The sequence below is a fragment of the Vipera berus genome (assembly GCF_964194415.1).
Source record: "Vipera berus genome assembly, chromosome: 6".
NCBI classification, from domain to species: domain Eukaryota; kingdom Metazoa; phylum Chordata; class Lepidosauria; order Squamata; family Viperidae; genus Vipera; species Vipera berus.
This window is the reverse complement of record NC_138208.1, coordinates 45465956-45493855: the sequence shown is the minus strand read 5'-3', so window position 1 is coordinate 45493855 and position 27900 is coordinate 45465956. Positions and strand designations below refer to the sequence as shown.

Here is a 27900-nt window from a genome sequence, read left to right as displayed (position 1 = left end):
CTCCTTTGCCTTTGGAGCCGCCCCATTGCATTCCACTCTCTTCTCCTGTCTGTGCATTGTCCCAGCTGTTCTTCATCACTGTCCAACTCAGGCTTCCAGCACAGCTGTGTCTCAGCCCGAGTGCGATTAGGCTCCTTGTCCGACTGTATATCTTGGAGCTCCTCAGAGCCTTGCTGACTCTAATGTCACTCCAGGCCCCTCCTCCTCATCTGAGTCCTCAGATTCAGCCACCGGATCCACTGGCTGGCGAGGAATCACAACACTATCCTGCACTGCAGGACCCTTCCCCCAGGTCTAATGGGCCGGATACAGTTGTGAAGGGAACTGTTTGTGGAATGCCGTCACCAAAGCAGGAGCATCCCAGGCGAACTCCTTCGGTCCATAGCCCTCCCCCTCAAATACTAAAATCAGCCTTTCAGCCAACAGGAGTCTTAAATACTGGCAACCTCATACTTGGGAGCGCTGTCTCCATCGTTGTTCTGGTGAGGGACATTCTGATCGGCGGAGTGGACATGCCGGTTGTTCTGGGACCAAGAGAGACTGGTGAAAGACCAGATGTAATAATAATAATCATAATTTTATTTGTATACCGCCCTTCTCCCGAAGGACTCAGGGCGGTGAACAGGGCAAACATATAAAAGTACAGGAATACAAAAACTAAAAAAGAATTAAACAAGATGCCCAAGTTAAAACAGTAGATTAAAATACATTTAAAATAGCAATAAAACCTAAACCCATCCCCCATCAGGCCAGGCCGGCTTGTTCGAACAAATAAGTCTTCAGATCGCGTCGGAAGGAGCGAAGGTTGGGCGCCATCCGGAGCTCAACTGGCAAATGATTCCATAAATCCGGGGCGCCTACAGAGAAGGACCCGTAATGACCATGGCAAAGTTAACCGATAAGTGCCTGAATTAGGCGGCGTGGGATGTGCGGAAGCATTCCTCCACCTCAAATCCAGTTGACAGCAGGAACCACAGCAGAGAGGAGACGGATCTTTTCCAGGTGAGTCCAGCGCAGCAAGAAGGGAGGGGGAAGCATGTGGTATCTTAGTGGGTTGGGGAGGCCTTGGGGGCCTGTTCCAGCACTAGGCCCTCCATGGTCTTCCCCATCCTGAAATACCTCATGTTCGCTTAACAAGGCTCATGCGTATTAATGACAAAGGGAATGATCTCGTATCTCAAACAAAATTCACTCTACGAGTTTTTGATTTACGAGTGGAATGGGCAGACTCCAATACACTCACAACTCGAGGACTACCCGTACTGTAAAGCCTTATGGGGCAGTCTAAGCGCTATTGCTAAGCGTTATTGCTACTATCAATTTACAGTAACTAGAAAAGGAAGTAAAAGTCATTGACAGTAGATTAGGTAACAGGAATCCAAGTGAAGATAATTATAACAAATGCACAGTTCCAAAAGTACCTCTTTGCTATTACATATTGTTACATGAACCAGCCAATGAGGTTGCCAATAGTAACGTATGGCTGTGAAAGTTGGACCATAAGGAAGGCTGGGCAACAAAGAATTGATATTTTCAAATTGTGGTATTGGAGAAGACTCTTGAGAGTCCCTTGAATTGAAAGGAGATCAAAGGAGTTATTCCTAAAGGAAATGAATCCTGAGTGTTCTTTGGAAGGACAGATTCTGAGGCTGAAGCTCAGTGCTTTGGCCTTCATATGAGAAGATAGGACTCATTGGAAAAATCTCTAAAGTTGGGAAAGATTGAAGGCAAAAAGAAAAAGGGGGTGGCAGAGGATGAGATGGTTAGATAGTGTCATTGATGCAACAAACATGAAATTGGGCAAACTCCAGGAAACACTGAAGACATATTTCAGTGAACTTGTTGATGATTTTCTTCATTATTTGACTGTTAATTGATGCAAAGTGAAATAGAAAATAATTCTTGACTTTTAAATTGTGTTTGTTAAAATGTCCATCTTTTCTGATAATTTGCTTTTCTGTAATGATTTTCGGTAGCAAAAAGGGTTGTCACTTTTTAGAACTGATCCTAATTAAGGCATTACCGGTAAGTTAATTTTATAAACAAAAGTGATATCAAAGTTGTATGATTTTTCTCAATGTAACGTATCAATGTTGTTTCTGTAATGATTAAACAAAACAGATTGGATGCCACTTTAAAGTTATTTTTATTTGAACATATTTATAAACGCTCATTTGGGACACATTTTCTACATGTATTTTCAAAAAAGATGCCTACTGCTCTATTTATCGCAACATATAAATACACTGGGAAAATATTTCAATCTACATTCTTCTCCCCACCTCATACATTCCCATTAAATATTGTATTTTCCATTCTTATTTATAATTTGTTCACAATGCTTCACTGATTTCTATAATATTTTAACCAGATCTTCATCAATCCAATCAATTTCTTGGATTGCATTAAGATTTTATTACCTATTTTGTCATTACCCACAGATAGCCAAATTTTCAGATGCTTAGAATGCAACATTAGTGTCAACACTAGTCAGTGCTGTATTCACTTTATTATGGCATGTATTCCAGTGTCTATATTACAGAAATCTGTATAGTAATTTTTACAGAAAATCCAAGTGTCTTATATTACATATGTGCACGTCTTGTTTTAATCAATTTCTACAAACGGTTCTTCAAATTTGCTTTATGCACATTCACTGTTAATAGGCAATCTTATCTACAGTTGTAATTGACAAGAAAAACAACTGAAAACAATCCATTTCTACAAACAATGTTAAAAATTGTCTGTAGGCATAACCTCTTTGAAGCATCCACCAACCTCTTACTTTTTTTCCTTTAAGATTAGTGTAAAATTAAAAATTAAAGTATCTTATTTATATAAAATGACAAATATAAGATTATGGAAAATGGATCTAGTTGCAAACAAACCTGACAAATTTTTCACTGCATTTGTAACATAACTTGCCAATATAATTTTTAAAAAAGTACAAGAAAAAGAAAAATGTAATTTATCAGTAAGAGTTGCTTTTGGTTAACCTGAATTTCCTTTTGGCCCAATCTTTATGAAGAAATAAACATTCTATCTGTTCAGATATCAGTGGGTAAGTTATTACAAGCTTTGATTTAAAAAGCAACATCCATCTCAAAGACAAAACAAATTTTAAACAAATATAAAGTATTTGTTCCATATGCCAGGATAAAACTATAGCTAATAACTACAGACAGTGGCCAAAGCATACATTTTTGTTTTTAAACATAATATTTTAAACCCAATAAATTAAATTTTAAACTTTAAGCACCAACAAATTAGTACTAGGTTTCAGACCATACATATTATAAAAAATATTTTAAGAGCAAAAAGCAAAATTATGATTGTATTGTATGTTGGTACCTAGAGTGGCCAGTTCCCTAGCCATAGTAAAATAGGTTCCCACAAAAATAGATGTCAGAATAATATAGAAAGTTTAGCATTTTGTTTAGTCACTAGACCGAGATCCTTTACTTCTTCAGGTAGCTGTAGTGGTATTCTGTCACAGGTTATTTTAGTTTTCCCAGTTCCCATTTCCCTAATAGATTATGGAGAATGAAGTGCAGTCAAGTATTCTATCAAGTAATAACTATAGTCTATTACCTAAGAAACAATATTAAATCAAGACTCCTTCTCTTCCTGTCTGTCTTAGCTTCAATTTCTAAAACAGCTGCAGGAAGTATAACTTTAATAACCTACTGATTCCTCATGCTTTCAGAACAGTTGCAGGAATGGATTCCAATCCAGAATTATAAAGACTTTTGGTGGAGACTCTTTTAGGTCACAGCTTGTTTGAAGAAAAAAAAATGCAAACCGATACCTTGTCTTCATCCTCTTGGCCAAAATCCCCATGCTATTCCTGGCAATAACAAAGCAATGACTACAGAGGAGAAGAGGTTCACTGCATTGTTATCCAGGATTGGTTTACCAGAAATGTGTGTTGCATTTTCTGTCTGATGGTTGACAACCATCCCAGTACGTTTATCAAAACCTGAAGAAACAGTAAAAACAGCATGTTAACCAAATGGAGAAAACAGTCTTCAATAACACAATATGGCATCAACTTCGAAACAGAAGTCAAAGGTGTATTTGGCCCTCATTCTTATGTAAGGGTTTGGCTAAACCTGGCTATTTACAATTTAAATTTTGCTGTAGTAAGCTGCCCTTTAAAGATAGAATACTGAAGATGAGATTCTTAGTCTGAATCAACAAGAATCAACAAACTACCCATTTTGTCATTCTCAAGTTGTTTCCCAGGTAAGAGTTTACTTCGAGATCACTGTTGACATATTGTGAGATTTATTGCTAGTGGAAAATTGCCACTGTCACAGCAGCAAATGATTGAAAAAATTATAGGATAAGGTTGCAGACACCGTAAAAAAGTCAAAAGTGTAGGCTGTAATCCTATATATACTTTTTTCAAAAGCAGCTCTGTAACACTCCTCAACTTTTAATCTTAGTCTATTCCATTTCAGACAGGGAAAATATTCTTTTTTAGATTCAACAACTTCTAAACATGAAGGGAACAAATCTGTTCTTGTTGTGCAATTGTTTATATTTCTGCCAAGGGATTTATAAATCTCAATTTCCTATTATCTGTATGTTGTAGATAGCAGGACTGCGCAGAGCTTTGTATCTGACTGCAGTTAGGCACTTTGGAGTGCATGAAAGTGCTCATGGACAACCTGTCTGCAAGTTTTAAGTCAGCATGTATGCAAGTCCAAGAAAAGTCATTGATTCATTAAACAGTTGCAGACAAATGCTTTGTTTCCATTCTCATTAAAATATTTTTAATAGTTTAGATTTAGGTAAAATATCAACTCTCCCTCCCCTAAATGTTGACCCTAACTCTAATAACTTCCAGCTCAGTTGCTTACCTTCAGTATAACGCTTGTTATGTCTTGTTAAGCATTTTTCAGCATTACTCTTTATTTCTGATGTTAATTGGAATATGCTGTATATCAGGGGTCCCCAACCCCTGGTCTGTGGAATGGTACCGGGCTGTGACATGCCAACAACCGGTCCGCACAAACAAGCAAAGCCCCATCTGTAGGATGCACACAAAACCATGCGCTCTCCGGTCCATGTAAAAAACTTTCTCCATGGAACCGTCCCTGGGGTCCAAAAGGTTGGGGACCTCTGCTGCATATGATGAAATAGCAATATCAACTAGTATTTCTAATTTATTTAATATAAAACATAAAAATATTTAAGATAAAACATATTCTATGGATATCAATCCTACATGTTCTGCATCAGCTGTGTCAAACTCAATTTCATTGAGGGCCACATCAGTATTGTGGTTGCCCTCGGGGTGTGTGTGCCCAGGATGGGTGTGGCCTACTGGGTGGGCATGGCCTGGGTGGGCGTGGCCTACTGGGTGGGCATGGCCAGGTCGATATCACTCGCGTCAGGGGTGCCTGGGCAGGACTGGGGCAGACCTGAGGATTTCTGGTGGAGGGTAAGACTGGGGCGAGCACCGGGACATAGTCCACTGGAGGAGTCTCACTGTCCTTCTCAGGCTGGGCGCGGGGGGGGGGGGCGCAGACAGTGGCGTAGGCTGCCTAGAGCCTTGGACAGCAGACGTCAAGCACCCAGCCCTCATGTTCAGGGACCCTGCAGCCCAGCCTAGCCTAGCACCACTTCCCCAGGGGGATGCCCAGCTGCACTTACCTCCTCCTGCTGTGTTTGCTTTCCTTGGCCAAGTTGCTTATGGTGTGTGCAAGAGAGCAAAATGTGTGGGTCAGAGGGAGGCCTACTCCCTCTCCATGCAAGGATACCCGGCTTTGTAACCAAAGCATCCTCACCCACCAGGAGAGATCAGGAGGATGGGACAAGGGGATGGCAAAAGGGCAGCAGGGCTGCTCATGGCCAAATGCTAAAGCAGGACTTCTCTCAGACCCTTCTTCCCTCTCATTATAATCTATCTACCTTCCTTCCCTTTTTCCCCTCCCTCCCTCCCATCCTCCCTTCCTTCCTTCCTCCCTCCCTTTTTCCCTCCCTCCCTCCGTCTCACCCTCTGTTCCTTGCTTCCTTCCTCCCACCCTTCCACCCTCCCTTCCTTCCTTCCTCCCTCCCTCTGACCCTCCATTCCTTCCTGTTGACTGGCGGCAACATGGCAGCACTGGCAATCTCTCTCCCTCCTTCCTCCTGAGCTCGGAGGAATCAAAAAGATGAGAAGGAAGAAAGTGTAGCAGAGAGGGGAGTTGGGGGGGATTGGTGCTGGCTGGGATCGGCGCTGGCTGGGAGGCTTTGCTGGAGCTCTGAATATTTGGCAGAGAGGTCGGGAACTCCGGTGGCCTCTGTGGTGGATGGCGGCGGGGCGGGGCTCTTGGGGAGGGATTTTTAAAGGGGAAGAGGAGATTGACTGGGGGAAGATGTTTTATTTTCTCTTTTCCGGAGAGGTAAGCCAGAAGGAGGGAGAGTGAGGTAGGAAGTTGGCGAAAAGGCTTTTTATTTTTTAAAATTCTTCTACCAGTCAATCTCCTCTTCCCCTTTAAAAATCCCTCCCCAAGAGCCCCGCCTCACCGCCAGCCACCACAGAGGCCACCAGAGCTCCCGACCTCTCTGCTGAATCCGCAGAGCTCCAGCAAAGCCTCCCAGCCAGTGCCAATCCCAGCCAGCACTGATCCCCTCCAGCTCCCCTCTCTGCTACAAAAGGAACGAAGGTTCCACAGGGCAGCCCTAGAATCAGCAAGGAGTTGCCCCACTGCCTGTGCCCCCCTGGGTGTGTGTACAGGAGATGGCCAGTGCCAGCGTCCTGGGTGAAGTCAGCCTGCGGGGCAAGACAGCCAGCAGGGATGCTGGACTCCACTTGCACGCGCGCCCAGGAGGTGGGACAAGGCTGCCCTGTAGATCTAAGGCTAAGTGCGTTCTGCCTTTGATGGACGCAACCAGGTTGTAGATCAGTGCCCGGTCAGCCTGGGCTGGGCCGAGGTGCAGCGGGCAGGTCCTTCACTGTTCCCAGGGCAGGTCCCTGGGCCAGACGGAACCACATATTGGGCTGGATGTGGGCCGCAAGACTTGTGTCTGACATGTCTGTTCTACATGATAAGATTACATTACTTTTCTACTAATAAAAAAAAACTAGAGAAGTTCAACCCTGACTGCTCTTTAGAAGGCCAGATCCTGAAGTTGAAACTCAAATACTTTGGCCATCTAATGAGAAGGAAGGACTCACTGGAGAAGAGCCTAATGCTGGGAAAGATTGAGGGCAAGAGAAGAAGGGGACGACAGAGAACGAGGTGGCTGGAGTCACTGAAGCAGTAGGCTTGAGCCTAAATGGACTCCAGAAGATGGTAGAGGACAGGAAGGTCTGGAGGAACGTTGTCCATGGGGTTGCGATGGGTTGGACATGACTTTGCAACTAACAACAACAATCTAAAAAAATATTTTAAAACTTACCACTGTACTGCATTGTTGCTCCTAAATAGGAATCAATGACAGAGCCTAGTAAACCAGCAGAACCACCAAACACAATAATTGGCCATTGTGGAGCAGATATGTCCAAATCATTCACAAAAATCAACTGGGAAATGAAGTAAGCCATGCCAACGAATGTGCCTCCAAGCAGACTTGAAATTAAACCCACTAAAGTAACACCTCCATTAGTACCTAAAATAAATGAAATATTCCAAAATTAGTATTCTAAATTTGCATTAAATAGAGCATAAGACCTGACATACTGCACATATTTGGACAAAATTCTTATTTTAAATAAAATCACATTGACAATATCCAGCTTTATTCTTTTTGCAGTACAGCAAACTAGTAAAAAAAAGGAGAATCCCAGTAACCCTTACTCCATTTTAAGCTAACCTCAGCAAATGCCATGTGCTACCACTGATGCAGCATTCTAGCTGAATCTACCTAATTAAAAAACTTGGAACAAACATCAAGTTTTCTCTTTCCAGAAATGCACTGTTAATACTGATATTAACTACACCCATAAGTCAACTTCAAACAGCATTCCAATCATTGTTCATTTCAGTGACGGGATTATCATATTGTATTAAACTGAGACTTGTTTTAAATAGTAATATCCTTGGTTAATACGTGACACAAATCCATCAAACAACTGCATTATCCTTTTAGCAAGGTGAATAATATTGTTATAGTTGAACTTGAGAAAAATTTGTACCATATCAATATATAATATAAATGTACATTTTTGCTCAAACCCAAGTTTTCCAAGGTGACTTACAATATCACAAGAACAGATTAATACACAGTACGTAAATAACATAAAAGCAACAGAGTACTGAAAGTTTATTTGCAGCAGGTTGCAAGGATAAAAGGTCTTCACCTGGCATTGTAAACACAATAAAATTAATACCAGGCATATTTTAATCGGAAAGCACATGAGAAAGCTGTGTATAAAAATGCCTTCTCTGATAGACAGTTCACAATGGGAAGACAATGGTAATCCTCGACTTGTGACCAAAATTGAACCCAGAATTTTAGTTCTAAGCTGTTGTGATTGTAAGTTAAGTCACTGTGTGACCAGACCTGATTGTATGACTGTTTTTATTACAGTGGTTAAGCAAGTCACCGTGGTTGTTAAGCAAATCACATGGTCATCAGTCCAAATCCAGGTTCTCCAATGTATGGTTTTAGGCATACAAAAACATTTTTCTATTTAAGGGCTACCTGGCAGTTACACCCCTTCACCAAATTAACATTTTAATCACAGACTTATAATTGCAAACATCTGTAATGGAACGCATTAGTAGTCTTAAGGAAGGAGAAGAGAGATGCTGCCTAGGAAAAATCAGACAAGATGAGCAGGAGCCCACAATTACTTAACTGTCATAGAAAGAAAATGGGAAAGGACCTGCTCTAATGGATCAGGCAGTTAAAAGTGGCTGGTGGGAAGTTTGCAAGAGTCTGTTAATGTAGCCTTACAATAAAGTAGAAATAGGTCATCTAATTCTGCTTCCTATCTGGTTTACCTGGAAGGACTGACAACATGTTAGTTTCGGAGATATTTTGGCCAACTGTATTACTGCATCAATGATTCAGCTACATGGTAACTGGGAAATAGAAGGCAAAGGTCCAACTAATACAAGTCTTTCAGGCCAAATTCAAGACTATTCAAGTTACACTCATGGGTGAATTTACACATCATGCTAAATCATGAGGGTTTATTTGATTCTGGTTTTCTGCACGTGATTCTACTCATGATTTATAAACCATGTGTAGAGATAGAGGTCATATAAAGGTTACGTAGGGGCCGTGTGCAGCAAACTGCCATGCCTCAGTACCTGTTTACCTCATGTCTATGAGCTCACCCTAATTAGCACCACCAGGCACCATCAAGATATGTGAGACTCTATCCTGGCTGGGATGTTCTTAAAGACTGACAAGGGAATACACCAATAACGATGCTGTTGCTATATACTCTTTGCTGCTTGTTAAAAACTGTATAAAAAGCAATAAACTCTGCGTAAGCAGAGATACATTTTGGACACCCTGCTATGACTGGTTTCTGAATCCATCAACCATGGTTTATAGTTCAACATGTAGGAATCTAGTCAATTACTGTTTATATAATGAACTATGGTTGCTAAAACAATGCTTAACATTAATATTTTTTTATTGAAAAGTTTTACAAAAACAAAGTTTTACAATCCCCAAATCCCCCCCCACCCCAAAACCACCCACTTCCCCCCCCCCACTTCCCAGAGCTAAATACAGGATTATAGTTATAATAATCATATCCTAAATAAGAATTATGCAAATATACAATTAACCAAATTCATAATGTGCTTTAACTCCCCTTTAACATAACTACAATCAAAGTACCAATAACAATATCCCACTAAAATCTACTCATAAGCTAAATGGAACTTTTTAGTCTCATATTTGTTCTAAATATAATCTATCCATCTCCTCCAAATGCTTAACATTAATTAAACCAACACCACAGAAAGAATGTTGAGAGACTGTTATTATCATTCATTCAGCTGAGATAATTTTGAAATTCAAGCTCACCTACTGGAACTTTTTTCCAGGTTGTTATTAGCCGGGGTTCATGACCTATGACACTGCCAATTTCTGAAGCCCAGGTGTCCCCGGCACAGCAGGCCAAAGCACCCAGTAATGATAGACACATCCAGGATGCTGTGTATTGTTTAGAGAAATCTACTGGAATTTCACCTGGTCCATTTTCAATCATATATAACAGAGCCAATTCTGCAGGTACACCACCATTGCAAAATACTTGCACCCAATTTCTTTGTCCACCTGTATACAAACAGAGAAGCTATAAGCTGTTAAGAGAAAACAAACATTTAATAGCCTGGAGAGTATGTACTTAAGAGAAAAAATGAGTAATACTATGCTTATCTCAAATCATTAAACTTTAATCTTGACTCGAAGCAAAAATTAATACAAAATTATATTGCTTTCATACTTAGCTCAGGTGATTCATTAGAAAGATGATGTCAAAAAATATTTATTTAGCCTACAGATCCAATTCACTAGATATTGGTGATTAAATGTATTTTTTTACCCATTCCACTTGCAACTTTCCAAAGATCACAAAAATTGGCCTGCAACAGTGCTTGCTTATTCTAAAAATATCCATTCCTTTCTCTCAATAGAATCCTGTTCCCCAAAGAAATATTTCCAGGATCTTGATGACTGATAAGGAAAAGACAAAAGTGAAGTGGGGAAGGACAGCTTCTTCCTACTCTGATCCAATCTAAGGATTAAAAAGATCCCCAAATCCTGATTGTTTTCCTTGCACATGTGCTCTTGTTTGGGGCCTGCCATTCTGCTGGGAGGGGGAGGGGAAGTTTACTTTCGCTTGGGATAACTTTCACTTTCTGCTTTTCCTCTTCCGCCCCTATCCACTTGAGAAGACTGTGTCTCCCTTCTCAGGGAGGCAGCTATGGAGAAACGAAACTGGAGAAGACCTTGAGGTGTGCGCCAACTGTGCCAGTTATCCAAATATCGTACCACCTGTGGATTGGCTAGATTTCAAATGGACACTATGACTTTGGTGGGAGGAGGAGGATTGCTAGTGTAACCATACCATTTAGGCGGGCTTTTCCCCAGATCTCGCCTTGACTTCCCTACTGTCACTAACCCCTAATAAAAGTTCCTTTTGCGACAATGCCTGTTTCAAGAGTTCTGCTTTCTTGGGTGTTTAGCTGAGGAGGGTCCTTACACCATTCCTTCCCTAAAATCATAGGGAAAATCATCATTATTAAATTTCTTAAAACTAGAAGCTTACCTTCTTTGTATTCTGAATCTATTTGTTTTTTTACTTCTCCTTTCCACTTCGTAAGTTTGGAAGAAGTAATGAAAAACATGAGCATGGAAGTAAAAAAGCTGTAATTCGCAACAGTGAGGATAAATCCAACAATTAAACCTGAAAGAAGGAAAGTTGGAGAAAGAATTGCAATTTACTTTTAGCAATCACTCTTCTAGAAATTTAATTATTTGACTTTTAAAAAGAAATTGGCATCAACCTACACTGAAATAATAGTCCAATAATTTTATCGTTTTGCAGATTGTGCAAGTTAAAGCAATCTTGCAGGAGGAAAACACTACCATATTTTCCGGCGTATAAGACGACTGGGCGTATAAGACAACCCCCGACTTTTGAGAAGATTTTCAAGATTTTTCGTCTTATATGCCGGAAAATACTTACATGCCAGTTGCCAAGTGTCCGACACAAGCCCGATTCAGCCCCGTCTGATGCAGATGGTGCAAAGCCTCCCTTTTGAAGCCCAAAGGGGCTTTTCCTTCCACCCACCCTTTGGAATAAACGCAAGAGCTGCGTTCACATGACGCGCTTTTCCAGGCCAGACTCTGCAAACGGCACGCCAGAAGCCGCAACCACCACAGGAACTCCGAGTCCCCGCCTTTCGGCAGCCTGCATGGCCAAGCGCAATTTGGCTTTGAGAGCACATTTGCAGACGGAGCAGCTGCCGCGTCTGGAGCCAAGCCCCGCCCGGGAGGCAGTCGGCCAGGCGGGCCCGGAAGACGTGCTGGAGAGCCGAGCTTGGGGCGGCCATGCCGAGGCCGGCTGGCGAGGGCCAGTGTGGTCTGCGGGTGAGAGGGGTGCCAGGCCGCCAAGTACCGCTGTCCAGACTGCCGGGATAGCGGGTAGCAGGGCGCGCTCTGCTTATGCTCAGATGCCGCTTGGGTGAGGGGGAGGGGCTTCCTGCCACTCCCGGGGTCTGGCGTTTGCAAGGGAGAGGGGAAGGGGCTTAGAGGCTCTTGGGGGTGGGAAGGGAGAGTCACATTGGAGGGGGGACTGGACTAAGGAGGCTTGAAGTTGCTTTGCAAGAACGGGGGCGCTCGATTGATTTATGTACTATTTTCCAGCGTATAAGACGACTGGGCATATAAGACGACCCCCCAACTTTTGAGAAATTTTCATGGGTTAAAAAGTTGTCTTATACGCCGGAAAATACGGTATGTAGTAGCAATATCAAAAAGAATCACAAAACAGTTGCAATATGGAATACTCCTATTCAGTTTTCTAGCCAGCCATATCTTGTTTTATGATATTCCACTGCATTCTTCTATAGTATTGAACATACTCAATTCTCTTTTAGCTGATTTATATGGCTTCCTGTCTTAAGTTATTTTCCTCAAAAGATTTGTTGTATGTAAAATCTTGATTCCTTCTCCAACACACTATACCTCAATATCAGCTATCAATATATAAATAGGAACAGTTTTTCCAATACTTCATTTCTCTTTCCCGTTCTTTTTTCTTTAGAATAGGAAAACAAAACAAAAGATTATGAGCAAAGAACATCTTCTATTTCAGGTCTTCAGGGGTCTATGAAAGTATTGGGCAATAAGATCTCCAAATTCAGTATTTATGCAGTATTTTTACATATTATGGGAATATAAGCTAGCTTCCCTATGTTTCTGCATTACATATGTAATGGTCTAAATGCCATCATTTCAATTAATATGCTCATTAATTTTTCTCTTATCTTGTTTGGAGGAAAGCAGCACTACACCTTTAGTTCTGTTTATATCTCTCTTCAGGCTATTCCTTCTGCCACAACATTCTGGTATGTATGTATGTATGTATGTATGTATGTATTTATTTATTTATTTATTTATTTATTTAAATTTTTGTATCGCCCTATTCCCGAAGGACTCAGGGCGGTTTACAGGGCAGCATAAAATACAATATAAAAATAGTATAAAATTAAAATAGATTAAATTAATTAAGCCCAACAATTAAAACAATATTAAAAGCTAAAACCCCTTCAGTCCAGGCCTGATAGATCAAAAAAAACAGGTTTTCAGGTCCCGGCAAAATGAATGCAGATCGGGGGCGGTCCGAAGTTCCACTTGTAAATCATTCCAAAGGGCAGGCGCGCCCACAGAGAATGCCCTCCCCCTGGGGATCACCCGCCGGCACTCCTTAACCGCCGGCACCCTGAGAAGGCCCTCCCTGTGGGAGCGCACAGGATGATGGGAAGTTGATGTCGGCAGCAGGTGTTCCCTTAGATATGTTAATATGACTGGAAGAATATCATCCAATCATAATCCAGCTATCTGAAGATATATTTTTTTTAATTGAAAAGTTTTATAAAAGTTACAATATTATCCCATCCCCAACCCACCCCTAAACCCCCCTCCCCCTACCCCACTTCCCAAAGCTGATTACAGGGTTACAAATATATAATAATCATAATCTAACTAACATTGATCAACTATATAAATAACCAAATACATAATACACTTTAACCCGCGTATAACATAATTACAAACACTCTAAAAATATCCAACTTATACTAATACAATAATATCGTATAATATAAATATTATTATAGCTAATAATAATAATAAAAAGAATTTAAATTATAACATTTACTCATAAGCTAAATGGAACTTTTTAGTCCCATATTTTTCTGAAGATACATTCATATCAATTTTTCTTATATTCTGCATTTGGAGTTTCTGATAGAATCTGGTGTGTTTCCTAAATTCTGTTTTTATCAGTATTTGAAATTTTATTATAAATACTAGATTCGCACAAACTCTCATAAAAACCATAACTAAATGAAATAATTTATACTCCCCACTCCTCCCATGTAACTTAAAACTGTAGGCCATTTTGAAGAGGCAGTGCGGAATAAGCAAGATGAGTTTCTGTTAAACAAGTTAGATGAAACTTGCTAAGAATCATAATTAGATTATGAATTCCATAAAGAAAAGGTTGCACAATAATTATCAGGTATAGAGATAGCCAATTTGATGGGTAAAAAGCCATCAAATTATTATATTCTGATTATATATATATATATATATATATATATATATATATATATATATATATATATATCCCCTCCTGTTCAACATCTATATGAAGCCGCTGGGAGAGATCATCCGTAGCTTCGGGGTGAAATATCATCAATATGCTGATGATACCCAGCTATTCATCTCCACCCTGAACCAACCCAGTAATGCCCTCGATATGATGTCCCGTTGTCTGGAAGCGGTACAGATTTGGATGGGAGAAAACAGGCTTCGACTCAACCCGGCCAAGACTGAGTGGCTGTATATACCGTCATCTCGTTTAGTCCAAGAGGTTCCATCTCTGACTATAGGAGGAGAGATGTTACCTCCCATTGATAGAGCACGCAATCTGGGCGTCCTCCTAGATTCACGACTCAGTTTTGAAGATCACATTGGAGCCGTGGCTAGGGGGGCATTTGCACAGATTCGTCTTATATACCAATTGCGCCCCTTTTTGGACCGAGATGCCCTACGTACAGTCACCCACGCACTCATTACCTCCCGTATTGATTACTGTAATGCTCTCTACATGGGGCTGCCCTTGAAGACCACCCGGAGGCTTCAGCTGGTGCAGAATGCAGCTGCACGGGTTGTGATGGGAGCTCCCCGATACTCCCATATTACACCCCTCCTGCGTGAGCTGCATTGGCTACCAGTTGCCCTCCGGGTGAGATTTAAGGTGTTGGTACTTACCTTTAAAGCCCTACATGGCTTAGGTCGGGATACTTGCAGGACCATCTGCTGCCGGGAACAAATTCCCATCGTCCAGTACGCTCACACAGAGAAGGCCTCCTCAGGGTACCGTCAGCTAGGCAATGTCGGCTGGCGACCCCCAGGGGGAGGGCCTTCTCTGTGGGAGCGCCAACCCTATGGAATCAGCTCCCCCCTGAGCTTCGGATGGCCCAAAACCTCCAATCCTTTCGCCGCGGCCTCAAAACACACCTGTTCCACCAGGCTGACCTAGACTGACAGGCATTTTAATTAATTTATATTTAGTATTTTTAATTCATTTTTTTAAATTCTCTAATTTTAATTTACTGCACTGATGTTCTCAATTTCATTTTTATCTTGATTTCTGTACTTATTATATGTTTTGTTGTTAGCCGCCCTGAGTCCTTCGGGAGATAGGGCGGGATATAAATCCCATCAATAAATAAATAAATAAAATAATAAATATTCAATATAGACCAAGCATCCTCCTTACCCAAATTATGTGAGGTTGGATGCTCTGGATACTTTGGAAGCTTCTTTCCTCCTTTAAGTCTCAGCTCTTTAGCAGAGTATTTCTAGTATAGGCAAATTTCTCAACTATACTAATGAAGTATTAGTATGACTACATTAATAAACTATTTTGAATATGCTGAAAAATACAAAGAAAAATGCTTGCATAGCTGCTGTAGTAATTTACTGCCAATAACTTTTATTGACCTATTCTGATATCAGTTAGAAGAAATACCAAATTTCTTCTAAAAGGACCCCAGTACCTTATTGTGGTTGATCAGACACAGGATCTAAGATTCCTCAGGCTATTTTCAATATTTGTATAGAACAACTTGACTGAATATATGTACACACACATACAAACATATATACATATACCTACATATACACACTCACATATACACAAATCAAATTTCATCTGATACCAGGTATACATACACATATATACATACACACATACATAAATGTAACTCATATTTGTTATGAGCTACTCATTATTTATGTTTATGTTTACATTAATTACACAATTTGAACATAAATATCTATTCAAGTAATGAGTAACTCATAACAAATCCAGTTCAATGGAGCCCAACATAACCCTAGGTTAGATACCATCATATGAAGTATAAAAGATAGTTTGCATAGATTTAGAGACAAGCCACCTCTGAATTCTACTTTCTGGATGCAGAAGAGAATTTGGCAAATGATACATCAAATAATAAATAATTTACATATATTTATCCCTGTAAAGTGATGGGAACAGATTATTGCCACAATAAGAAGAGAAAATTATTTCAACTGAAAGCTTGCACCTCCAGGTAACACTTTTAAAAAAAGCATAATGCCAATAAACACAAACACATCTTAATGCTAAGTTGAAAGGTGAAGGAAAATACCTACATTTCAAAAATCTATAAAGACAACCAAAATTAAACAGATAAGGCCATACCTCCTATTGCTCCACTATGATCAAGACTCTTCTTTTTAAATCCTCGTGAAGCAATTATTAGCGGAATTAAAATTGAAAAAAGCCAGCGCCATGGAGAAATTGGCCGCAAACTACCTAAAAGGTATGTTGAAAACAGTACACAGAATGTCAACACTAATATTCTATTGTACAAATCATGTTTTTAAAACTGTTGAAGAGCAAAAGCAGTTTTTACTCCTTTTTAAGTAACATACACTTGAAATTGTATCACTTTATATACTAGTACAGTAAAATATTCTGGTGGGATAGGGGAGCAGTTAGGTTCTATGAAAAAAACCACCCTCTAATGGAAATGGGTCAACTGAATAAATACCCTGCAAGGCAGGGGTCTCCAACCCCCACCCAGTCTGTTTGGAGCAGCACTGGTCTGCAGCATGCCAGCAACTGGGCCATGCAAACAAGTGAAGCCCCATCTGTGGGATGCAGGCAGCACACAAAATCATGCCCCCTATGGTCTGCGGAAAAACCTTTCTCCATGGAACTGGTCCCTGGTACCCAAAAGGTTGGGGGCTGCTGGCTGTAGGGCATAAAGTTTAAGTAATTTTACCCTTTGTGGAATCTAGAAACACTTTGAATTCAGACATATTTTTCATCCACATCACTTAACAACCAAAATGTTCATACTTACCTATTGACTATAATTATTTTAACAACTTCATACAGATTCCTGGCAGTTTATAATCAAACAGAATACATAGAATCACAACAGCCCCCTAAAAGCAACTCTATATTTTCAGCAATCAACTGTGCTACGATAAAGTTCTGTCATGACTGCAAGTGGAAATCTATAAGGGACAATGCCATCTGGATCTCTGGAGACCAGTGTTAAGCATAGGGGCAAGGCATTGATTTGAGTGGCTGGATTCTCAAGATGGCCTTTTGGTCCTAAATGAACTTATCAAGTTGGTTCTGCCTGAAGCAGGACACTCTGCCAGTAGCTAGGGACTGAACCATAAAGAATTGTGAGTCATGTGGCACACTTGTTAAAATACAGTATTGGATGCTGACTCTGCCCACTGCCAGGAGTTTGATCCTGACCAGCTCAAGGTTGACTCAGTCTTCCATCCTTCCAAGGTCAGTAAAATAAGAACCCATATTGTTGGGAACAAAATGCTGACTTTGTAAACCACTTAAACCAGGGCGGTTTCACCATGACGCATCTGGCCCGCGGGCTGGCAGTTTAACATCCCTGACTTAGACAATGCTGTAAAGCACTATGGAGCACTATGTAAGTCTATGTGCTATTGCTATTGCTATTGAATTGTACATGGAAACCTGCTGGCAACCAATACAGCACCATAAAATGATACAACACTGGCATTTTGCATCAACTGTAGGTTTCAGGTAGTCTTCAACAATCCCCACCAAAATTAGGTTTGAGTATGAGCATACAAAAAGTGGAAAGTACAACACAGTATACAACGCTCCTGTTCAGCATTTCACACAGTGTTTCCTTTTCCTTCTGTACCATCTTTTAACTATTTTCTTTTGTAATCGTTTTACTCTTCATATGGTTATTTTCAGTTTCCTTAACATATTCTATATATTAACATATTTTAGTCTATAATAATATGCTTAATGAATTAGAAATTATAGAGTGTTTTGTAAGCCTTATGAAAGACAACAAAGTAAATGCATATCAGACCACAAACACTGTATCCTGGATTCCAAACATACCAGTTGTAACACTGTCCATTTTCTTTGAAGAAGCTTAGGAAACCATATCCTGTCTAATTTCTTTCATTTTATTTATGCAACAAACCAGTTTATTGGCTAACATATGTTACCATTGTATAGAAGTGTTTCTCACACTTCTGCAACTTTAAGCTGGCTAGGGAATTTAGAGAGTTGGTGTCCACACATCTTAAAGTTACTAAGGATGGAAACACTGGTTTTGAGGTCTCACACCATCTGAAATTACATTGCCAAAATCTGTTGGCAAAAGGTCTTGTAACTGATAGATATCACTGTGATATAAACAGATGACAGTATTTTAAAAAACAGGTATTTTTATTTTCTCAAAATACCAGCTACACATGCACACACACAGCCTTTATTTTTATAAATAATTCAAGGTGATGAACATAACTAATTGTGAAGCAGGTAGAAGGAGGAAGGAGTATCAGTTATAATAAATTATTGACAATGTATTCTGAAGCATCTGAAAGTGTACTCATATTTAGAATATATGATTCTCTCAAATACATTGTAATATTTCTAGTTATTAGTAAAATTAAATTACTGGCTATACATATATTTCAAATATTAAAGTTCTTAAAATATATAGTTTTTCATGAGTGGTTGAATGCATTTTGATAAACTTCAGCAGTCACCCAAAATATTTCAGTTATAGAAATATATTTTTATTTTTTTATTTTAATTCCATTTATATCCCGCCCTTCTCCGAAGACTCAGGGCGGCTTACAAGCTTAGCAGTAGCCTTCATTCTATGTCTATGCCTGCTTATTAGGGCTTTCACACACACCCCAAGCGGCATTATTACAAAGTCAGCTTAATTGCCCCCAACAATCTGGGTCCTCATTTTACCTACCTCGGAAGGATGGAAGGCTGAGTCAACCTTGAGCCTGGTGGGATGCGAATATGGCAAAAGTATGCTTACATATCAACATTAGCTACTGAAAGTAATTAAACTGTGAATGCAATAAATTAAAACATTTCATAAGTATCTAATGACTTTACCATAATATGTGCTTGCAGTCATGGACACAATCCAGAAAGATAAAGAAATGCATATAAGTATACTCAAAATGATGATGTTTGTTATCATTTTGAAGTAATCTTTATTGAAATCATTCCAGGAATAAAACAGCATTGAAAATCCAGAACTGATTACCTGTGCACAGAAGAAAGCAGAAAATGTTTTGTTTAGATAAATAAAATATATCAAAAATCATGCAAAGTCAGAAAGAATGAACTATATTTTCATGGAGGGACTGTTACCTTCGTGGAGATAAAAGAAAATATCTGTGTGCAAATCTGCCCAGTTAAAATATAATATAATATCTTCAAGTCTTTAATGGGACAACCATTCGGACATGTGTCAGGCATAGTCTTAAAAGTATAATGCAGAGGGGTTTTTTGAGTATCTGGGTTTTTAAAAAATTTTAAACTGTTTTCATAACAGTGATCAGACTTTCTTTTATTGTGGCCCTGTAAATTCTCTTCTTCTTTTTCTTTGTCTATCAATAGCTAGATTATATTATTTATGTCCTGAAAATAAAGATTTATTGAAACAAATTTTACAATTGAAGAACCAGTTTTTTGCTGCTGGAAAAAATGATTTTGTATACATGAAGGCCTACATTTTTGCTATAAATATTTTCAGATGCCAAGAAAGTTAAACATTGTCACTTCCTTTTCTTTCCCCTATCTGTCTTTTCCATTTGTCTGTTTGCCTTTGCCTATTCAAGATACCTGATAACCCTACACTACTTAAAGCTACACTGGGAGATGAAGTCTGGAGTGACATGCTATAAACTGTTGTCACTGTACTCTTTATAAAAAAAAACTTGGGCAAACAAAAGAGAGTCAAAAGTTAGTCATCTTCTATCCTTTCTGCCTTTAACCTATGGGTTTTAATAACCCACTACCAATTCAATGCAAAAGTCAAAGTAAAATTCTAAGCAAAATAGATATCCCGAATGTATACAAGTCATTGGCTACTTTCAATATATTTTAATATTGGAAATAGTCATACTTCATATTCATATCCCTTGAAAAACTTCCAGTATGTACGGACAGGACAGGACAAAGTACACTTTGGCAGCACAGAAATCAGAACAGTCTAGTCTAGGGAAAACCCTCAACAACGTAAACTACGACGAACGTTACATTGCCACCATCTTCTTCCAGGCATTCTGCAAAACGGTGGAGTGTTAAAATCATTGTGATGAATTTGCTGTATGTATATACAGGCCCCTGTGTTTAAAGATACATCCGCCCATGCTACTCTTCACTTCTGGCTTATTTAATTTCAATCATTTATATAGTAGTAGTAGTAGTAGTAGTAGTAGTAGTAGTAGTAATATTAATAGTAATAATAATAATAATAATAATAATAATAATAATAATAATAATAATAATAATAATAATAATTTGGAAGGGACCTTGGAGGTCATCTAGTCCAACCCCCTGCTCAGGCAGGAAACCTTATACCATTTCAGGCAAATGGCTGTCCAATCTCTTCTTAAAAACCTCCAGTGTTGGAGCATTCACAGCTTCTGGAGGCAGGTTGTTCCACTGGTTAATTGTTCTAACTGTCAGGAAGTTTCTCCTTAGTTCTAGGTTGCTTCTCTCCTTGACTAGTTTCCATCCGTTGCTTCTTGTCCTGCTTTCAGGTGCTTTGGAGAATAGCTTGACTCCTTCTCCTTTGTGGCAGCCCCTGAGATATCGGAACACTGCTATCATGTCACCCCTCACCCTTCTCTTCGTTAAACTACACATACCCAATTCCAGCAACCGTTCCTTATATGTTTTAGCCTCCAGCCCCCTAATCATCTTTGTTGCTCTTCTCTGTACCCTTTCTAGAGTCTCGACATCTTTTTTACATCGTGGTGACCAAAACTGGATGCAAATGCTGTTGGGCTCGATGTCCAAGATGTTTAGTACACAGCAGGGGTAGGCAACCTCGGCTCTTTTATGATTCATGGACTTCAACTCCCAGAATTCCTGAGCCAGCTATGCTGGCTCAGGAATTCTGGGAGTTGAAGTCCATGAGTCATAAAAGAGCCGAGGTTGCCTACCCCTGGTACACAGTAAAGAGCAAACGGAGCTCCTTACGAGTAAGGACGGGTATGGGGAAGCATGAGCAGCTCGCCTAACAGGCGCCGAGAGCCTGCCGAGCTTGCATCTCAGCTTCCTGACACACCTCAGGGCCAGTGGGGCCTCGCCTGGCTTCAGCCGACCTTCTTGGGGAGGCAGATACTGTTCCATCCTCTTCCCAGCGAGCCTCGGATCAAATCAGCAAGACGGCAAGGAAGCCCCATCAGTGCCGAACCCCGCTGCAACGCTAAGCAACCCTCACTCGAGACCACTCCTCCGAGTTAATCTTGAGCAGGGTCGCGTTTGTCCTTCCGGGGAATAATGAGCGAGTAGAGGTACAAATGCTTTTGAACGGCAGCTTGCCCTCCTATCTGCTGCTGCTGCTGCTACTGCAAAACGCGAAGCTTCTAGTTTAAACTTCAGTGAGAACATTTTTAGTCAAGACCAGTTATAATTTAGTAACTTCCGAGCAACGTGGATAGGGCTGCGTTATAATAATAATGGGGGAAAAAAGCATCTCCACCAAAAGCATGCAACGGATCTGTAGGTTCAAACGAGGTTATTTGAAGTAACGTCGGATTTTGCAAAGCAGAGAATCCTTGATTGATGCCTTTATTAGGACGACTCAAACTATTGCATTTGGGCGGTTTCCCCATGAATCGCCACAATTATAATTGTTTCTTAATCTGTAATGTTACTGATGGTTCAAGAAAGTATCACAGCCAGGCTTTCCAATTTGTGATAATGGATACTGGAATAAATACAGTATCAAATCAAGCGTGAACTGAGCGTAGACCATTTATCACTCTACTTCATTCCTATCTCTAGCTGTCTACTTCTAACGCGCATGCGTTTTCGTGGGTGGGTTAAAGTTGAGCTTTAGAACTTTATTTTTCATCAGGAAAAATCAAGACCACTGCGGGCGCTTTTTAGAATGCTTCCTTTCTCATCAAAACCACTTTTTCCTTTTTATGCGCTCCATTGCTTCCGCTGGCTCAGGAATTCTGGGAGTTGAAGTCCACGAGTCATAAAAGGTTGCCTATAGGTTGCCTATCCCTGAAATTCTTAGCTTTTCCTACCACTGCTATACACAACTGAAGCTCAGTCGCCCCATCAGCAATTTTCAGTACTTAAAAAGTTTTCTGTCCTTCCCTAAGTAACTAAATCAAATCCCTTAAGTAGAAAAGGAATTTAGTTTTATCAGTTTCATTTTTAAATGCATAAACAGTGCTCAATGAGACTTTTTTCTAAGCAAAGTTCACATTTTATCTGAATTTCCCCTTCATCATAAATAGAAGCTATAAATGGTGAATCTTAAATATTTGAAGTGGTTAGACCTGTGAACATAAGATGCCTTTCTTTGTTTAAAGCTCAATGACAAATTCACGGGTGATAATTCAACATTCATCTGGGAATGACTTAAATCAGGGCTCTTCAAAGTTGGCACTTTTACGACTCGTGGACTTCAACTCCCAGCATTCCTCAGCCAGCGTGCCTGGCTGAGGAATTCTGGGAGTTGAAGTCCACGAGTCATAAAAGGGCCAAGTTTGAAGACCCCTGACTTAAATGATTCTCTGAGTGTGTGTGTGTGTGTGTGTGTGTGTGTGTGTGTGAATGTGTATTTCACTTTAGTTTTAGCAATAACTGGACCCATCATTTTACTGCACAATTTCTTCCAGCATAATATTTTGGAAGCAGAGAAAGCCTTTGACAATTTAAATGGCTCTGTATGTTTAAAGCCCTGGAAAATAAACTTCAGGGAGAAAATTATTCAAGGAGTTAAAGTGATTTGTACTTCCAAGCAAAGATCATTATTAATGGAGTTTTAACTGAAGTATGTGAAATTCAAAAGGGTATGAGACAAGAGTCTCTTTTAACTCCTTTGTTGTTTATCTTGGTACTGGAAGTTTTGAATAGGAATATTAGATGAGAAAATAACAGCCATAGATATTAAAAAGGAAGTTTATAAATTGAGACCATTTGATGTTGACTTATATTTCTGCAAGATCCAAAAACTGAAATCAAATACTTGATAAGAAACTAAATGTTGAGCGTATGGCTTTTCAGGATTATGAAATATTGACAAAAAAGTCAGGTTTCAAGGTGAAGAAAAGGGTTACATATCTTTTGACAAATACAAATTCTAAATTGTTTCAAATTTGTACCTGTGTGGAATGATATAAAAAAACTTATGAAGATGGAATAACTTGCAATTTTCTTTATCAGGTAGAATCTTTGTAATTAAGATAAATGTTTTACCGAAGATGTTATTTTTTATTTCAGAATTTACTGATACTTATAACTGATACTCCATTTAATCAATGGCAAATGGATATTTCCAAATGTAATATATGGCAAGAAAAAAACACCAAAATAAAGATATAAACTTTGTCCTAAAGAAAAAGTTTTGGGTTTACCAGATTTGAAATTGTGTTGTGATGCCTGTTTGGTCTGGATAAAAGAGTGGGCGACTTGAAAACAATAGACCATTTGAATTAGAGGGCCATGAACTAAGATTTGGATGGCGCACCTACCTATGGTATGACAAGGTTAAAATAAATGTTGGTTTTAATAATCACTGCCATCCTAAGGGTTTGGAACAAATATACAATAATCTCTGCAAAAGTACCTCTCTTCAGGTGTCACCTCAGAAAGCCTCTTTTAGAAAAGAAATGACAGCGAGGCCAGACTAGTGGACCTACGGTTAAATAATACTTTTTAATCAAGGTTAACCTACCCTTAAATCCAAAGAAGAACTGGAATCAGAAGAATGTATCTGTCACTGGTTTACATATTTACAATTGAAAGGAGGTTTAAATTAGATAAAATTATGGATTTGACTTTGTAAAAAATGAATTGGAAATTGTACTGTGTGGTAATGATGAAAGCATTATTGCAAGATTTATAAACTACTGTTGAAATTGAATTTGGAGACTGAATGTGTAAAAGCATTGCATGGTCCAGTGGGCAAAGAATTTTGTGTATAAAGCTTAAACAGTGGAAAAACACGTGGACAAAAATGTATATTAAATTATAGCTTAAAAGAAATGTTTTATGAAATGATGTACTGTTGGTATTTAATACTGGATAAACTCAAAAATATATAAAAACTTATGTTTTTTCAATATTTTATTAATTTTTATAGACATAAATCCTTAATATTTTAGCAACAATATATTGTCTGGGTTCCAATGTTTAGTTTACGAATACATGTTTACTTTATGAATACATGTTAAACTCCTTGACCAAAATCTTTTGGCTTTAGGGCATGTCCACCAAAGATGATAGTATGTACCTGGTTTTTATCTACATTTCCAACAATTACTAGATATATTTTTAAACATTTTCGCTAACCTAACAGTTGTTAAGGGACATCTGTAGAACTTTTTAATAGGTTTTCTTTGTAAGTCACCACCTTTGCCTGCAAAGATGAAGTAAGGGAAGCTAAGGCTCAAAATGAACTAAGGCTTGCGACCAAAGTCAAAATGAACTAAGGCTTGCGACCAAAGTCAAAAATAACAAAAAAAGCTTCTTTCAACATATAAGAAACAAGAAAAAAGTTAAGGAAATGATTGGTCCATTAGTGGGGGAAAGTGGCAAGAAGGTGACAAGCAGCAGGGAGAAAGCAGAACTATTTAACTCGTTTTTTGCATCTGTCTTTACATAAAGGGAAAAAACAGTCCAACCTACCAAAACCAGTGCCATAAAAAACAGAATAGAAACGCAAGTTAAGATAGGCAAGAAAATGGTAAGTGAGCACCTGTCCAGCCTAGACGAGTTCAAATCACCAGGACCAGAGGGATTACACCCCAAGGTTCTCAAGGAACTGGCAGACGTGATCTCAGAACCACTGAACTATATTTTTCAAAGATCCTGGAGCACTGGGGAACTACCAGAGGACTGGAAGAGAGCTGATGTAGTTCCCATCTTCAAAAAAGGGAAAAAAAATAGATCCAGGAAACTACAGACCTATCAGCCTGACCTCAATACCTGGGAAGATTCTGGAAAAGATAATCAAACAACAAATCAGCGAACACCTTGATGCGAACAAAGTTATCACTAAAAGCCACCATGGGTTTGTCAAAAACAGATCGTGCCAGACAAACCTTATTGCATTCTTTGACCAAGTGACAAAACTAGTGGATCAGAGGAATGCTGTAGATATAATTTACTTGGACTTCAGTAAGGCATTTGATAAAGTAGATCACAACCTACTACTTGTTAAGATAGAAAAATGTGGGTTAGACAGCATCACCACCAGATGGATTCGTAGCTGGCTGACAGGCCATACTCAGCGTGTGGTCCTCAATGGAAGGAAGTGTGTAGTGGGGTGCCCCAGGGCTCTGTTCTTGGCCCAGTGCTCTTCAACATCTTCATCAACGATTTGGATGAGGGGATAGATGGGGAACTCATCAAATTTGCAGATGACACCAAGCTGGCAGGAATAGCCAATACTCCAGAAGATAGGCTTAAGATACAGGAGGATCTGGACAGACTCGAACACTGGGCACTATCTAACAAAATGAAATTCAATTGTGAAAAAAGTAAAGTTCTACATTTAGGCAGGAAAAATCAAATGCACAGGTATAGTATAGGTGGTACCTTGCTCAATAGTAGTAACTGTGAGAGAGATCTCGGAGTCCTAGTGGACAATCACTTAAATATGAGCCAGCAGTGTGCTGCAGCTGCCAAAAAAGCCAACACAGTGCTAGGCTGCATTAACAGAGGGAAAGAATCAAGATCACATGAAGTACTAATACCACTTTACAATGCCTTGATAAGGCCACACCTGGAATACTGCATCCAGTTTTGGTCACCATGATGTAAAAAAGATGTTGAGACTCTAGAAAGAGTACAGAGAAGAGCAACAAAGATGATTGGGGGACAGGAGGCTAAAACATATAGGGAACGGTTGCTGGAATTGGGTATGTGTAGTTTAACGAAGAGAAGAGTGAGGGGTGACATGATAGCAGTGTTCCAATATCTCAGGGGCTGCCACAGAGGGAGCCAAGCTATTCTCCAAAGCGCCCAAAGGCAGGACAAGAAGCAATGGATGGAAACTAGTCAAGGAGACAAGCAACCTAGAACTAAGGAGAAACTTCCTGACAGTTAGAACAACTAACCAGTGGAACAACCTGCCTCCAGAGGTGGTGAATGCTCCAACACTGGAAGTTTTTAAGAAGAGACTGGACAGCCATTTTTCTGAAATGGTATAGGGTTTCCTGCCTTAGCAGGGGGTTGGACTAGATGACCTCCAAGGTCCCTTCCAACTTATTATTATTTTAGAATTTGTTTCCCAAAGTGTTTGCCAGTTTTCTAGCTCTATGTTATTCCCAAAGTTCTTTGCCCATGTTATCATTGTTTCTTTAACTTGTTCCTCTTCCATCTTTAAATTTAACATATACTTATAGAGTTTCTTAATCAATTTTTCATCTGATGCCAAAAATATATATTCAAATTCTATCTGTTCTTATAAAATCCAGATATTTTAACATCTTTTTCATATCTTGTTTAAATTTGTAAATGTGGCCACCATGACAGATCAGTGCCCTGTTCTTTCAGTTCTTGTCTGGGTTTTAGTTTCCCTTCAGTATTCAAAATGTCTTTATAGGTCACAATTTTCTCATAGTTAAGTTTGGGTGAAGAAACGCTTCCATTGTTGAAAGCCATCCAGGTATTTTCATGTAGATTTTAGCTTTTACTTTTTCCCATTCTAGAAGAAGTACGTTTCTTATGTAGCGGTTTTGAAAGTATGTATTTTATTCTTCCCATACCATAAGAAGGCATGCCATCCAAGTTGTAGGTCATGCCCCTGTAGGTATAGTAATCTTTTATCTCTTAAGAGTTATCAATTATTCTAACCAAGTTAATACAGATGCTTGATAATAAAGCCCAAGGTGGCAGGCCAAATCTTCCATTTTCTTTTGCTTCTTGTAGCATTTTCAATCTAATTCTAGCTTTTTTGCCTTGCCAAATAAATTTCAAAATCAGTGTATTTAATTCATCAAAAAAGTGTTTCCCCAGTTTTATGGGTATTGTTTGAAATAAAAAGAGTAGTTTTGGTAAAATATTCATCGTCACCATTGCTATTCTCCCTAGCATTGAAAGTTGTAGATTTTTCCATTTTTCCAGGTCTGACTGGAAAACTTTAACCTTTTCATTTGTTTTAATAATTTTACGTAGTTGTCTTTTTTATTGTTGCACATTACTGTTAAATATATCCCCAAGTATTTGATTTTCTTAACTATTTGAAGGTCTGTAATTTTCTGACAATTGATTTTTTTTGCTTATCTGTAAGATTTTTAGTTATCATTTTGGTCTTTCCTCTATTTATTTTCAGTCCTGCCACCTTTCCAAATTCTTTTATCTTTTTCATAACCTTGAGGCTATATTGTTTTAACATAGGTTTGCACTTAACCTTTTCATTGTTCAAAATTAGATACATTTATAACAACTATTCATAAAGTAAGAATTTAAGGCTATAATTCTGGTCAATTTACTCAAGGAGCTGAAATCTGAGATTAAAACTATCAATATGGCTGAAAAGATTTTTGTCAGTGCTAACAATAACAATCAAATCATTCCAGAAGGCCTGAAACAGAACCTTAATTTAAAACCTAAAGAGCACAGAATAAACTGGA

At 39.1% G+C, this 27900-nt stretch overlaps 1 protein-coding gene across 4 annotated transcripts in view; it reads right to left on the bottom strand.

Annotated features, from left to right (window-relative positions):
* Nucleotides 1–287: 287 nt before the first annotated feature.
* Nucleotides 288–27900, bottom strand: part of TMEM19 (transmembrane protein 19) — a 33350-nt gene continuing 5737 nt past the window's right edge. The window contains exons 1-7 of one of the 4 annotated variants that reach the window (XM_081330188.1): nucleotides 21403–21662; nucleotides 19178–19331; nucleotides 16439–16552; nucleotides 11228–11365; nucleotides 9982–10233; nucleotides 7393–7602; nucleotides 288–3979 (exon numbers count right to left, since the gene is read on the bottom strand). In XM_081330188.1, coding sequence (XP_081186314.1) covers nucleotides 3816–3979; nucleotides 7393–7602; nucleotides 9982–10233; nucleotides 11228–11365; nucleotides 16439–16552; nucleotides 19178–19331; nucleotides 21403–21483 — 1113 coding nt within the window. In that variant the 5' untranslated portion in view covers nucleotides 21484–21662 and the 3' untranslated portion in view covers nucleotides 288–3815. Of the gene's footprint in view, nucleotides 3980–7392; nucleotides 7603–9981; nucleotides 10234–11227; nucleotides 11366–16438; nucleotides 16553–19177; nucleotides 19332–21365; nucleotides 21663–27900 lie in introns of those variants that run through there. The other 3 variants (XM_081330189.1, XM_081330190.1, XM_081330191.1) reach the window with 3 other exon arrangements.